This window comes from Benincasa hispida, chromosome 3 (assembly GCF_009727055.1).
Source record: "Benincasa hispida cultivar B227 chromosome 3, ASM972705v1, whole genome shotgun sequence".
In the NCBI taxonomy this organism is placed as follows: Eukaryota; Viridiplantae; Streptophyta; class Magnoliopsida; order Cucurbitales; family Cucurbitaceae; genus Benincasa; species Benincasa hispida.
The window spans coordinates 56,654,516-56,670,825 of NC_052351.1; the positions used below are offsets into that span (position 1 = coordinate 56,654,516).

General features: G+C 37.6%; 1 protein-coding gene across 1 annotated transcript; it reads right to left on the minus strand.

Moving 5' to 3' along the window:
- Positions 1–1,814: 1,814 nt before the first annotated feature.
- LOC120074762 (galacturonosyltransferase 8-like) lies at positions 1,815–4,293 on the minus strand. Its single transcript, XM_039027996.1, has 3 exons — positions 4,023–4,293; positions 2,449–3,720; positions 1,815–2,312 (listed from the first exon to the last, which is right to left on the minus strand). The coding sequence occupies exons 1-3, from the start codon at positions 4,188–4,190 to the stop codon at positions 2,037–2,039; spliced, it is 1,716 nt and encodes a 571-aa protein (XP_038883924.1). The 5' UTR covers positions 4,191–4,293; the 3' UTR covers positions 1,815–2,036.
- Between the last annotated feature and the right edge of the window lie 12,017 nt (positions 4,294–16,310).

The following is a 16,310-nucleotide window of genomic DNA, read 5'->3' on the forward strand; positions in this document are numbered from 1 at the left end:
AAGATAGGATGTTCTAATGTTGAATTTTAATTTTTACAAATTATGAGAATTTAGCATTTTAATTATATCTTTTTAAATTGAATGTGTATTATTGTTTTTATTACCAAAATTGATAATATTTTATTTAAATGAAAGTTGTATTGGATATATTTAAATAATTGTTAAAAATATATATTTAATTGAAATAAAAAAAATTGTTAGAAAAAATAATTGCGGAAAAATTTTCCCCACAGGAAATCCGACCCCCGTGAAATCCCCTTGAGGAATCCCCACCCCATTCCTATGGAGAAATTTGTGGGGACGTGGAATGGAACAAGGGGCGAGGATGGGGATGGAGCGGGCTTCCCTATTCCCATCCCATCCTGTGGACATCTCTAGTCGTAGGTCAACTTCATATCCAAATCAAAAAAATCCATCTCTAATTTAACAGAAATCTTTGTAAAAAAAAATTAAGTTTTATTTAAAATAATTAAAAAAAAAAAAAAACTCCCTATTACAACTTTTAAGACTATTTATAATGTATAAGTAAACAAGACAATTAAATAATTAATTCTAAAATATTAATCAAATACTAATTAATCTAGAATTGAAAATTAAACTAAAATTAACGAAACTATACAAATAATCAAACTATTTTCGAAAGTCTATTATAGGATAAAATTGCAACACTTTGCAAAAGTGTGTACTCTTCGATGAAATTGAAAGTTTAATATATAATTTGATTGACGTGGTTTAATTCACGATAAAATTTGATATTTTCCTTTTAATAATAGATTGAACTCGAAGAGTAATTAGATATTGCCAAATTTCCAATTTAATCTAAATAAATTATAGTCATGTCTTTTTCTTTTTTTGAAATTAAGAAATTTATAATTCTAGTAGAGAAATTATTTCAAATGGCAAACCTGTTGAAAATATTTACAAAATATAACACAATTTTATAATGATAGACTTATATTAGTGTCTATCAACTTTACCAATAGCCTATCAATGTCTATCATTGATAAATTCTAAGATTTTACTATATCTTATAAGTATTTTGATTCATTTTTCTATATTGAATAGAATCCTAATCTAGTACTTACGAAAATATTTAAAATAAAGTTGAAACATATATTTTTTTTAATTTTTAAAATTGACCTCTTGTTCTAACTTCTTTATATATAAAATATTGCATTTAAAAGAAATATATATATATATATATATATAATGTTGCATCTTTAGTTTACCACTATTTTTATATAATGCATAATTGATATGTTCTCGTTCTCTTTGAGGATGAAAGTTTAAATTCTCATATTTCACTTGTAATCCAAAGGAAAAAATATTGATTGTTGGTCATAAAAAATTGAAACTTACTTTTCAATTAGAACACATTTAACATCAACACGAACATCACTCAACAATAATTGACATGTATTTGTTCTCCTAAGGTCGAACGGTCAAATCCCCATACACCATTTTATTATACTAAAAAAAACTTCCAATATAATTTAATTATCAAACAACTAGCTTTTAAACATATTAACATTTTTTTTATATACATAGAGTGGAGAAATCTAACCTCTGATATCAAAACCGATAGTGTTTATGTCAGTTGAGCTTATGCTTACGTTGGATGAAACAACTTCCACGTATAGAACTATATACATACCCATAGATATTATCATTCTTATCTACTTTTATCTCACACAATTTCTTCAACATAATTCTTTTATTTTAAAACCTTCTATAAAATAATAATAAATTTAACTAAATTTTCAAGGCAGGTAGTGCTAAAATTAATTGATGAAGCAGATTTATAATGCCACTGGTGAAGACAAAATTAATATGTATGTATATAAATTACTTTAAACTGAAACATTCCTAGCAAACAAGTAGAAAAGAATCAAAATAATGTTTAAAGATACTAGACAAAAGCAAAGCTATATATTTTGGATCAAAATAATGCTACTTTTCCTTTGGACAAGCAGCCAGTTTAGCCTCATCCTACATTACTATTAACTATATGGATGATTTGAGGCATCATCTATATTCTAAAGGCCAAGGTTGCATGATTGAACAAACTCCAACTCATAATCCACATACCTTGTCCAATATGGCTTAAACTGGGAGATGGCAATGTCTAGCCATGGTTTCATGTTCCCATTGAAGTGCACAACTGCAGCATTTTGAATCTCATCCTTACTAATGCTGGGGTTGTAACCGAGTCCGAGCACGTGCCATGTCTTGTCCAGTGGCTTCGTCGTCGAGTAAAACGTGATTAGACCAGGAGGCAGTGTCCCCAGTTTCCACAATGTACGATTCTCATTCTGCACACAACACAATCAATCAAACAGTAAAATGTGTTAGTGAAGATATAATTGTAAGTTAAGTCAGATATTTGAAAAGGGACTGTCCCCAATTTGTAAAAGAATTTGTTATGAATGAGATGAACGTTCGCCGTACCATATTCTGCCAATAGTGATAATCTTCTGTGCAGTTTTCCCTTCTCCAAGCATCCAAGTCAAAGAAGTTCATTCCATAAGCCCAAGCACATGCCTTGGGATCGAATTTCTGTTTGATTAACGGATGCGAGAAATTCATGTACTGTGCATATCTATGGAACGAGCCGAAACATGTTTCCACTGCTCCGTTTACTTTTCCATCCATATCAATCTTCCACAAGCCAGTCAAGTCCTTCTGCACAACAATGTCATCATCCAAAAACAAAATTCTGTGTAGTTTTGGGTACATCTCAGGCAAGTAAAACCGCAGATGGTTCAAAATCGATAGGTACTTGGGATTTCTGAACTTCATATTCGTCGTGTCCTTTGTTGCATTTTCAACGCTGTTCTCAAAGTAAAACCTCTGTAAATTTGCAGACTCTAATTGGCGAAGAACTGGAACATAGGAAGAATTCAAGAACTTGTAATCCTCCACTGCCTTGACTTCAATGTGAGCACCGTTATAGTCCTTCAATTTGAACATAACTTGCATTGCCCCAAGATTCATCTTGTCCGTAACAACATGAAAAACATGCTTCCATGGTTGTTCAGCATTCTTCACAGCGGAATTAACCACCACCGATGCAGCAACTACATTATCTGAGAATATCGCATAATGGTATAGAGTTGGATCCTCTATTTCAGGTGGTACAGGCTTTCCTACATCCGAATATTTCTCAGGATTTGCAATTCTCTCTTCCATCAACCTCATTGCAATGCAATGCAAACTTTTTGGAAGAGACTTTGCAGCAATCAAACTCGAGAAAGCTCCTTGTTTCTTGGCTTTCGACAACAGTTCATTCGCGGCAAAAATTGTATCCTTCAGCTTCTGAATCTTAAGTTGATTGTCAAATGACTCTTTCGCTTCCGAAATCACTTGTCTGGTAACTTTTATACGCTCTTTCACCTCCTTCTCAAATTGACGAAGCAGAGCCTCATCTAAGGAAGGCGTTTCACGCTCAAAAAGACTACCGTAAGCAGGTTGATTATTGAGATCGGTATAGTTCTGAGAAAGATCCGCGAAAACTCTAACGAGCTTCGAATACTCAAGCTTAAGCCTTAGAGCATAAGAAGCATAGGCGTGAAGCAAATTGCGATGGTCATCAGCTTGCTTCCGGATCTGGTCCAACCGTTGTTTAAGAGGATCCGATTTCACACCCAATGGGAATCTTCTCCCGTAACTAATCCGATAAGAGCCAAAGCCAGAGCCAGAACCAGAACCAGAACCAGAACCCTAATTTCACACAACAACAACAGAAACTAACATACTCCATAACTTAAATCATAATCCAACAAACAAAACAATAAATCTTAAACATCTGAAAATCAAAAGTACTGAAGTGAACTAAGAAAGATTCACATTCATAAAAACTAATCAATTTCAAGTACAATTCGGATTCAGACTAAAACATCAATCAAAGCCGGATCCAAAACACTAAAAAACAAACCGCTCAATTACTAAGTTCAGTGACAGAAAAAGACAGCACAAGCATTACGTTTCTCGGAGACTAAGAAGAAGAAATGCATCGTACTTACCGGAACGGGGAGATCAGAAGTGTCGGTACTGAAAGAGAGGAAGGACAAAGAGACGAAGATGAAGAATGCAATCGAGGCGATGCCTCTGAAGGAGAAGATTCTGGCCATGCTTCGAAGAATATGAATAGGTTCTTCATTGTTTCTACTACGATTTTGCAGGTTCGCCATTTTTTCCCCCTCAGAGAGAGAGGTTGAAGGAGAGACGTTTGAATCGGAATCTGAGACTGCTGAGGTTGAAGGAGAAGAATTGGATTAAATTTTACAGATTGGTTTATGAATCTAATTTACTTTTTAAATTCAAAAAAATTTAATTGATATTTTTTCTTATTTTAATTTGTGATAAAGTGTTAAATAGATAAGCTATGCTTTTAATCATGGATTTAATATGATTTTTTAGTTCAATAATGTTGAATTTATTGTTTTTTTTACAATAGTCTAACCTACTTAACTAGTTAAGTCATTATACCTTCGTCCTAATATAATATTTGAATTCTCATCTCTATTAAATTAAGGATAATATTTAGGTGCTACATCTATCTAAGGTTTAAAATATTAATTTTGATGAAAATATCAATGCCTTAATTTTTAAAAAAAAATCCCAATAAAAATATCGATAAAATGTTGATGTTGTAGATAATTTTGAAAAAATTATAAAAATAATAAATTAAGAAATGTATTTAAATTAGTAAATAAACTTTTTATGATTTTTAAAAAATAATATATTACCGGTTTCTGAAAAAACCTATTAGAGATATCCCTTAATCCATTATGGGCCCCTATATTGATGTCAAATCTTTCCATTTATGGCTATTGTTGGATATTTTAGTATGTTGTTTTAGTCATTTTTTTTCCTTAATGTAATATTGCATGTCACTTTTTTTTGGTTACTTGTCTCCTACATTTTTTTATGTGCAAATATAGACAATGTTCATTGATAATTTGTTGATTTGGGGGATGAGGTGACCTAAGATGAGGTGATCGACAAGAAGCGGCCAGAAATGAGGTAATCGACAAGAAGGAGTCAGAATGAGATGACCTAAGATGAGAAGACTTACAAAAAGAATTAAAGTTGTACACTGGTATGGTACTTATCACATAGACTTCGATACTTAAGTTAAATTAGAGAAATGTGTACACAGTTGTCTTGTCTTCAATAATTGTGTTTATATAACTATGAAAGATTTCTCCTGTTTCTCTTTCAAATTTGGATAGACATTCATTTCTCCTTCCATATCAATACCAAGCATAAATTTGTTGTTAGAGATAAATTTTTGCATAATGTTGTTTGTTTTTCTTGTGGCAACTATGGACATAAAGATTATTTACTTTTATAGTTCCAATGCTTTTAATTCTAATGCAAAAATGAAATTGATTCCTAAGTTTGTAAATGCTAACACAATTGGACCCAAACAAGTGCAGGTACCAAATAATCAAACTTGAATTTTTTGTTTGTAGGTTTGTTTGAAAGCCTCCAAGAAAAATAAGTGATACTTGGATAGTGGTTGCTCAAGGCACATGATTGGAGACCGATCCGAGTTTATCTCTTTCCCCGAAAAGGTGAAATTATTGGCAAGGGCAGTATAGGTAATGAATCTTCTATTTTAATTGAAAATGTGTTTTTAGTTGATGGCTTAAAGCATGATTTACTTAGCATTAGTCAATTATGTGATAAAGAATTTAAAATTGTATTTGATAAAAAGAATTGCATCATTAGTGCTTGTGATAGAAAAGTCATGTTTATTGGAAATAGGGATGAAAATGTGTATACCCTTTATTTGAATGATTGTCCTATTATTGACAAATGTCTTTCCATATTGCATAATGATTCTTGGTTATGGTATAGAAGACTAGGACATGCTAGCATGCACTTAATTTCAAATATTTCCAAAAACTCTTTGGTTAGGTCTGTAATGATAAAGATTAATGTTATGCTATGTTGTTGCATCGCTTATGCACACTACTGATGTATGAATGAATGATATGCTAAATGCGCTCAAGTGCTTTGCGATGAAGATAATTTATGCGATACTACGTTCTAAGAGTATGCATTGACAGTGATATGCTCGTAGTATGCGATGAAGTAGTGCGTGTCACAAGTTTCCTTGTGCTGAAACCAAGTATAATTCCAACGAAAATTTCTCAGAGTGATCCGAGGTCAAACACGAGGATTGTTTTCGTTAATGCGATACTTATATGATTAATGCGATACTTATGTGATACATGCGACCGATTTTAATAATGAACAAAGAATGTTGGTTTGTATAGAAATATAAATTGCGATTAAAGTAAAAATGCGTTGATAAAGTAAAGTACTAAGCTACTATGATACATGATACATGATACAAGATACATGATACAGGATACTGGGGTCGAGGACTGACCGTGAAGTTGTACAAAGAATCGATGTATGCGATGGCAAGTCTTATGAATGAACAGAAAGAGAAAGAGTTAAGAGTAAAAACATCGCAAGTTTGTCAATCATGTTAAGGATGCAACTAAGGTTCTGCTTTCCCTTGGCGTACACCTCTCACTGATCGGCCGCATTCCTATATGTCTATGGGGAAACAGAGATGAACGTGACGAACGCAAGGTTGTTTCCATCTTTGGAAATACTTCTCGCTTTATTTAATGCATTCTTCCAACCTTCTCTCGATAGGTTGAATAACATCTTCACTTCTGCTCTCACAGGTGAAGATGCCGTCGAGCATGCTTTAGCTAAACTTAATTAATTCCTTAACATAAATTAACTCACTCACTTAATTCTTGCTTTTTACCCCGAGGATTAAGAACACATCATGGAGAAAATTGATGATAAAAGTATGGAAATAGACAGAAAGATGATAATGGTGACGATGATAATATTTAATTCTAAAATTAAGCATTTGATACATGTCTGTGAATAAAGGATTAAAGAAGATGAAATAGAGAATAGAAACAAATACGAAAAGGGTGTCAACGTCTTGACACAGATCCCAATTAGAGATTTGTGCTTGCCGGCGTATGGAAGTGGTGGAGAGGAAAGCTTCCCTCTCAGGCTTGCTTTCCCGGTAGAATTGACCTTTGCACAGAGCTTCAGCTTCGAGAATTGGAAGAATTCTCTGCTCGGAGACTCACCCGGATTTACTCTGTAGTCGCTTCAGACCAGTCACTTTCTCAATATTCGTATATCTCTGTAACTAGGTGTATCTGTATATCTTTCAGCAAATTTGAGGAAGCTATTTATAGGCAAGACCTTGGCTCTTTGAATTTATGGTCCCCACTATCTAATTATGGTCGTTCTTGAAATGGCGGAATGGAAAATTACTTCTGTTACACAATCAATCCGTCAGAAATGCATAACTAAAAGCTATACACTTGTCAGAATCATCCGCGAATGCATTGCTCTTAACATCTTCGATCGATCGTCGTATGCAGTGTTTTTTTTTATTACCGCATGAGGTTGGGATTGCGTTAATCGCTAAAGCTCAAGATCGATTGCCGCATGCACCGTCATTGCGTTGATCATCTATTCGTTCTTGATTGATGGGTGCAATGCGACGTAGATGCGTTGTTTATTTTGTCTTCGAGCCATGAACGCATGCAGTGACCTATTTCCTGCAAAACAGAAACTGAAACATTCTATTCACCATCGCAATGGTGTTAGTGGGTGTATTTATGACTTTTCACAATTTTTGTATTTCTTAGCCAATTTGTATACTAACGACGCAACTTTTCTCTCTTTTTGCCACAGTATCTAAATAAAACAGTATAAATAACTTGTACTCCTATAAGTTATCACACCCCCAAATTTAGATATATGCTTGTCCTCAAGCATATCTTCGACTAAGGCAATTTTCGCTCAATTTCTATCCTCATTTTGCATCGATTGGTTACTCCAAATGCTCCCCCTATACAACATTACTTAACAACGCAATTTTCTTCTATCCTTTAATAATTCATTAACATGCTCTACTTTATTCTTTTATACAATAAACCTCTACTCAAAAATTCCCTTCTTGTTTTGAGAAGAATGTTTACCTCTTCTTGCAAAAATAACTAGGTGTGTCTTTATGCGGTGGTCTGGTTTGCATCATTTTATTAGAGACTATTGATCATGGTTACACTCTTCATTTTGGCTAACTCCCACGTGTGTCATGCGAGCATCCAACTATGGTTGTGTGCCAATCTCAACTTCAACTCTTGATTTTCAGCTAAGCTTTACTTTTGCTGGTAAGAGGAGTTCTCTTATATTCTTATTTTTTCTCTCTCTTTTTTTTTTTTTTCATATTGCATCGATCTTGGAAACCCACCTTCGTTTTGGTTTTCTCCCACGGGTGTCATGCGAACATCCAACCACGAGCAGGTTCCTTTCATGACTTAACTCTTATCAGGTTGGGATTTTCCCTTGCGCTGACATTGGAGTTGATATGAAAATAATTTTTTTTTTTTTTGATAATGAACGCATTTTCCTAAGGATAACCGCATCCGCTTGATCGCATCTGCTCAGACCTTCCCCACTCCCAAATTTAGAGATGTGCAAGGTCCTCATTGCGTTGTTTTGTACAAAATAGACAAAACACTTAGTAAAGATTTTGAAAAGAAGGTTTGAGCAGAGTCTTGAAGTATAAAAGGTAAAGCAGTGCTATTGCTATGAATTATCTAAGTGTTAGTCAGAAAGTGCAAAGTGTGAGAAATGCTGCTAAAGGTATGCATATTACTCATCATGGCAACGTAATGAATAACGCAAAATATAATACAAAGAACATCGCAATAATTGACAAAGGATGATAAGGATTGAGGCTAACGCATACGGAAAGAATAGTTACTCAGGTGTATTAAAATTAACTAAGTATACAAAGAATTACAAATATCGCAATACAAAATTTGAGCATGTACGAAGAATCAAGGAATAGCTTCTATACATAAAAATGATGAATGAAATAAAAGAATGACTGCAACGAAAAATTGTAGAATTATTAAGAAGGTGGCACACCCCCAAATTTAGAGTTGCGGCGGGGGCTCAGGAGGAGGATTTTGTGGAGGAACTCCAGGAGCTTCGTCAAAATGCAGATGTTGCTGTAAATGCGGAGGCACCATAAGACCATGTAGATAGGCTGTCAAAAAGTTAAAGTACTCATGGTTGCGCTCTGCCACTTATCTTGTTCAGGTGGATCGTGTAAATATTGTGTTGAATGTTGATTAGCACCTGTCGTGTCATCGCAACACTATGTTGCAACTCTACTTAGCTCTCTTGTAACTCCGTTATTTGTTGGCAGAAGAATTTGTGTTGATGAGAGAGAAGAGAATGCATCTCTGCTAGTTCAGCAGCTAGGGTTACGGTGGAGGGATGCACCTGCAATGTTTCACCATCAATAGTTTGGGGTTGGGCAGAAGTGCCTTCACCCAAATCGTGTGGGTCGTTAACATGCGACAATGGAGGAGAAAAATGCAGTGGAGATGGGAGGGATGAAGATGTTACTGGAAATGCGTTGGGTGAATTAAGAGCAAGGAGGAGATTTGTAAATTGTTTAGGGAGTGGGGAAAGGGGTTCAGCTGATGGGCTTTGAGGACGAATAATCAAAGGTAAGGGGTCCAAGGGTATTTGATCTTGCGGTGGTGGCTCTTGGACTTTTCCCTTGCCTTTGTCAACTTTGCGTTGTTTCTTAGGCTTTGGTTGCTGCGGCACATTCAAATCGATAATGGGCCTTTTAAGTGGAAGCTCGGGGCAATGAGGGGAGTCTTTGAGAAGCATTCTCAAGATCTTGGTGTTGATGGGACCATAGATTTTCGGCATTGGTTCCTCTTCAATATCTACACCCATTGAGAGGCATAAGCTCGAAACTGTCCAAGGAAAGAAATACTGGCCTCTTACATGCCCCACAAAGTCTCGAATTTTCTTTGCAATCAATTGGCCCACGTCGATTGGAATGTCGCGTGCTATGCAATATGCGGCCATTACTCGATCCCTCGAAACTGTTTTGTCATGAGATGTAGGGATGAGTCGCCTTTTCACCAAATACACCTAAAGTCGTGCTTCCGGAAGCAATTTATTGGATGCAAGGGTTTTAATGCCTTTTAAGGATACCGACCACTGAGTGCCCGGTTGCGTTAATATTTTCAATGCATCCTCCATTTGTTCTTCTGTGGGATCATCAATAATTTTGTTACCTAGCGCATCTGGGATGTCCTTCATCTGATATAACTCATTGAGTCCCTTACGCTGAAAGGCACTGTCTCCCCTTTCATGATCATCGCATTTTTGGTGCCATGAAGTCGTCCATTGTAGAAAGCTCTCACTACTGTTGGGATTACGATGGATGGTCATTGGCAGAATGTTTCCCACCCATGTTCCAACATAACACTTATAATTAAATCCGGTAGTGGCGTTGACGCAGGAAAGAACCCCATTTCCATCATCATGTCGTCATTCTCCTTCTTCTTTGATGGGCGTCCTTTGGCCACCGTAGGTTCACTGCTTTCAACTTTCGCTTTGCTCTTATCTTTTGCCAACGCAAGGCGGGATCTTTGTCTTTGTCTCCGTTCCCAATCCTTGCGCTGTTCTTCCCTTTCCCACTCCAAAATTTCTTTACTTTTCTTCTTTCGAATGCGTTGCACATTTTCCATGTGCCTTTTCTCCTTCTCTTCCTTCTTCTTCTTTTCTTCCTCTTTTTCTTCTCTCATTTCTCTTCCAAATTGATCCGAGGCCAGCAATATGCATTGTTCTTCCTCGAGCCTTATTCTCTTTTCTTCTGCTAAAATTGCGTTGTTACAGTGCACTTCTTCATCGTATAGTTTTCTTCTCAGATTCCCTTCTGCGATGATTTGTTGCGTACGTAACATCTTCTCTTGTTTTTCTTCTTCCTCTCTTATTCTCCTTTCCTTCTCTTCTATTACACTTTGCAAAAATTGTGGGTCACTTGTTGACCCTTGCGGCGCATTTTCCTTGCGACGCCACATTAGAGGGGTGAGATCCTCTGGGTCTTTAGTCGCAATCGTTCTTATTTGCATTGATGCCTCTTCAGGTTGCATTGATTCTCTTTGTTGCGATGACACCCCCTCATCCACCCTTGCGGTGGTTGATTCACTGTCGACCTCTGGCTTTCATTCCTCTTTCTCTTTTCTTCCTTATTCTTCAGGCATTTCTCTTCTCGCATGTGTTCCTTCTTCTCACTCGATTTTCTTTCTTTCTTTTCCTTCCTGGCTAGGCTTCTTCATCTTCTTCTGCCCTCATCTCCTTGTTCTTCTTTTTCTTCTTCTCTTTAGCCATTTCAGGCTGCTTCTCCGCTGCCACTTCCTTCAAAGCAACCCTGATGGGTCCCTCATAAGATTCTGTGTGAACAGTTTCTTTAGGATCCGAAATGGCCAGAGTGCTTCTTCTCGAAGCTTCTTCCATCTCTTTCTTCAAAGGCAAGGGCTGATTAATAACTCCAGCTTCAGGTAGCCCTCCCTCTTTCTCCATATTACTCAAGATGCTCCCAAATGCTTCTCTATCGTTTCTTCTCTTCTTCCCACCTTCGGATGATAGTGTTGGGAGTGGGGCACTCTCCGTGCTCTACCCCTCTCGGATTTGGAGTGGTCTGGCTACACAGGCTTTCGCCGAGGTTTTCAGGCGATTCTTGGGATGGGTTTCGGTTGGGCGACAAGGCGACGACTTGCTGCAAGGAATGTCACCTCTCTTTTAGTGATTTAGGCTGGTGAAGGTGATGGAGGTAATGAAGATGAATGGGAAGATTGATCGGCCATGGCTGTGGTGAGTGAAAGAGTTGGGAAAGTTCTTAGGGCTTAGGAAGAAAGTTTGAAGGTCTGGGTATGCAAAGAAGTCGCTAGGATTTTTGTTTTCGCAAAAGATTCAAATAGACTTTTTCAGACGAAGGGGGAAGGAATTTATAGGTTGGGCCTTTATGGGCCCAATGCAAATTCTGTGTGGCAGGCCTCGAGGTACTCAAAAAGCCTGCTGCTATGCTCCTCACCTTTATGAATTAGCAGAGAAAGACGTCCTTTCATTTGCTAAATCATCATTTCCTTGGAAGCCTAAATGATTGGACTACTCTCTTTGCAAGAAGAATTTGTCTTTTGTGTTTTATTCGGATGGGTGCAAGGTTAAAATTAACGCAATGCCTCCATTAACGCAAATTCATATTTGTAGAGGACGGGCAACAATGCATGTATCAGTGCAACACCGCTTAACTCAACGCATTTCTGGAGGACGGGCGCACGGTATTTCTACTGGTGTAACACTACCTCGACATAGTGCGTTTTCGCTAAGGACGGGCGCAAAATACATACGCGTGCAACACACCCCTCAGCGCAATGCGTTTGTGAAAGATGGACGCAAAGTGTATCTTGTCATCGCAAGATGCACCCATCATCGCAATGCATAACAACTTTTTAATTATTTTTTTTTATCAACAACGCAAGTCGCTAAGACTTTGCGGTATTCGTTTTCTCTTACATCCATCATTTACGGAAATTTAAGAACAATGCGACTAATTCAGACAAGTTAGGAAATTGAACAAGACAAGGAAATAACGCAATTGAATTAAATGAAAAGTAAATTCATAAAGCAATAAAAGCTAGTTTAAGAAAGTAATAAATAACGTAATGCAGAGAACAATAAAGAAAGCAATTAAACATAGATTTTAGAAATGCGAATTGAAAGACAATTTTCTCATGATTACCGCAATCCACACCCCTACAGGCGGTCAAACTTGCATGCGCAATGTCGTCAAGGACATTGTTCCTTCCAATGAGATCCCGGGGCTTCTGAGTTACTTGGCATCGTTCCTGGTGTTCTGTTGCGAAGCTTGGCTGCCAACTACCTGACTTGGGTCTTCAAGTTCCTTATTGAAGACGCTTGCGATTGCATGACAACATCTTTTTTCTCAATATATTGTTTCAGTAGGGACTCCAATGATGACGAATTCACAGAGGTGTTTTATGAGGATGGTTGGTTATGCGGTTTCCTTTAATGACTCTGATTCTGATTCTGGTGAAAAGGTAGAGGATTTCTTCGATTCCCAGAATTGTTGTTCTGATGGTTACTCTGGCCCCCTTGGTTTTGATTTCCTCCCCAACCGAAGTTAGGGTGATTCCGCCAACCTGGATTGTAAGTGTTGTTGTACGGGTTGTTCTTAAATAGCAAACATTTGTTGCGGGTTCGATGGACACATTTCAGCAGCATGGCCTCCTCCGCATTGGATGCAACTTATTGCGACCACTTGTGCCAAACTTTGAGAGAGAGCACCTTAAGTAAGTGCCATCGTTTGAAGAAGAGAGATCACCACGGCCATTTGTGTGGCCAAAGTTGTCATTGTATTCGCTGGTACAATGGCGTTGTCATTTCTTCTTCTCTCGGGGCCTTTTCCCCCATACCCATCANGTGCATTGGGTTGTGCTGAACTTTGAGAAAGGGCACCTTGATTGATTGCCATCGTTTGAAGGAGAGAGGTCACTCGGCCAAGGTTGTCATTGTATTCGCTGGTACAATGGCGTTGTCATTTCTTCTTCTCTCGGGGCCTTTTCCCCCATACCCATCATCCACCCAGTCATCCATGTTTCGTGAAATGCGATTAAGGATGACCTTGGCTTCTGTGTAGGTCTTATCCATAAATCCTCCCGCTGCGGAGGCATCAGCAACGGCTTGCATTGATCGATTCAGGCCGTTATAAAATGTTTCCATCAGAACGCAATCGGGAATCCCGATATGCGGACAATTTTTCACTAACCTTCTTAAACGTACCCAAGCGGTGCTTAAAGTCTCATTATCCATTTGCTCGAAATTCAGCACGTCCTTTCATCTCCTTGCAATGACTACTGGAGGGAAGAATTTTTTCATGAACCTTTCGACCAACTAATCCATGCATTGATTTCATTTGGCTCCAACAAATGAGCCCACCTCTTTGTCTCATCCCTCAGTGTGTATGGGAAGAGGTAAAGTCTAATTCCTTCAGGGGTGACGCCAAGGATGGAGAGAGTGTTGCACATCTCCACAAAAACTAGTCAAATGGGCGTGTGGGTCTTCACCTTGTAGACCTCCAAATTACCCCAAGATTTGTATCATCTGGAGCATGACCGACTTTATTTCAAAGTGTGCATTCTCCTCAACCATTGGTTGTGAAATTTTGGACAAGAATTCGTAAAGATTGGGCGTTGCATAGTTTCTCATGGGGATATTACGTTCAGCAGCAAGAAAGACAGAATCTTGCGCTGGCCGATTCACCCATTGATCTCCTTCGGGCCTCTCGTTGTTGTTTGCCATATTGACTCTTCTTTTCCTAACTCTGTTCTGGCGTGCCCTCGCGCGAAAAGTACGCTCGATCTCTGGGTCAGCTTCGAATTCTGAATCGGTTTCAGTACTCATAAACCGTTAGCCTACTTTTCGCAATAAACAAACAGTACAACAGAGATCTGTCCTGCAACATACCACAAAAGTTTTCAACACTAACCGTTACCAATCCCTGGCAATGGTGCCATAAACTTGTAATGATAAAGATTAATGTTATGCTATGTTGTTACATCGCTTATGCACACTACTGATGTATGAATGAATGATGTGTCAAATGCACTCAAGTGCTTTGCGATGAAGATAATTTATGCGATACTACGTTCTAAAAGTATGCGTTGATAATGATATGCTCGTAGTATGCGATGAAGTAGTGCGTGTCACAAGTTTCCTTGCGCTGAAACCAAGTATAATTCCAACGCAAGTTTCTCAGATGATCCGAGGGTCGAAATGGATTGTTGTCGTTAATGGCGATACTTATGTGAATATAATGCGACCGATTTTTAATAATGATAAATGAATGTTGGTTTGTCATAGAAATATAAATTGGTGCGAAATAAAAATGTGCTTGATACAGTAAAGTCCTAAGCTATTGATACATGAAACATGATAACAAGATACATGAACAGGATACTGGGGACTGGGGCCTGACTGTGAAGTTATACAAGAATCGATGTTATGCGATGTGCTAGCTTATGAATGAAACAGAAAAGAAAGAGGTTAAGAAGTAAAAACATCACAAGTTTGTCAATCATGTTAAGGATGAAATTAAGGTTCCGCTTTCCTTAGGCGTACACTTCTCAGTGTCAGTCACGTTTCCCATATGTCTATGGTGAAACAGAGAATGAAACGTAATATGCAAGGTTGTTTCCATCTCTTGAAAATACTGTCTCACTTTAGTTAAAGCATTCTTCAACTCTCATCGATAGTGCAGAATAACATCTTCAACTTCTGCTCCACAGTGAGCGATGTCGTTGAGCCATGCTTTAAGCTAAACTTTAATTAATTCGCTTAACAAAATTAACTACACTCACCATAATTTCTTGCTTTTTTACCCCGAGGATTAAAAAACCACATCATGAAAGAAAAATGGATATAAAGTATGGAAAGAGACATAAAGATGATAATGGGTGGACGATGATAACATTTAATTATATAAATTAAGTGTTTGAGTACATGTTGTGAAGGGGGTGAAGATTAAGAAGAATGAATACAGAAGATGAATAGAGAATAGAAACAAATACGGAAAAGGTGTCAAGCGTCTGACACAGATCCCGGATCGGAGATTTGCGATTTGTCGCGTAATGGAAAGTGGTGAGAGGAAAGCTACCTCTCAGCTGACTTTCTCGGTAGAAATTGACCTTTGCACAGAGCTTCAGCTTTGGGAAATCTGGAAGAATTTCTTTCCTCGGAGACTCACCCGGATTTACTCTGTAGTCACTTCAGACCAGCCTCCTCTCAATATCCGTATATCTTTATAACTAGGTGTATCTGTATATCTTTCAGTAAATTTGAGGAAGCTATTTATAGGGCAAGACTTGGCTCTTTGAATTTGTGGTCCTCATTGTCTAATTATGGTCATTCTTGAAATGGAGAATAGAAAATCCTTCGTTTACGCAATCAATCCATCAGAAATGGCACAACTAAAAGCTATACACTTGTCAGATCGTCCGCGGATGCATTGCCTTCACATCTTCGATCGATCGCCGCATGCGGTGTTGTTTTTTATTACCGCATGCGGTTGGGATTGCATTGATCGCTAAAGCTCAGGATCGATTGTCGCATGCGCTCGCACATTTGTGTTGATCATCTTTTCGTTCTTGATTGATTAGCGTAATGCGACATAGATGCGTTGTTTATTTTGTCTTCGAGCTATGAACGCATGCGGTGATCCATTTCCTGTAAAACAGAAACTGAAACATTCTATTCGCCATCGCAATGGTGTTAGTGGGTGTATTTATGACTTTTCATAATTTTTGTATTTCTTAGCCAATTTGTATACTAACGATGCAACTTTCCTCTCTTTT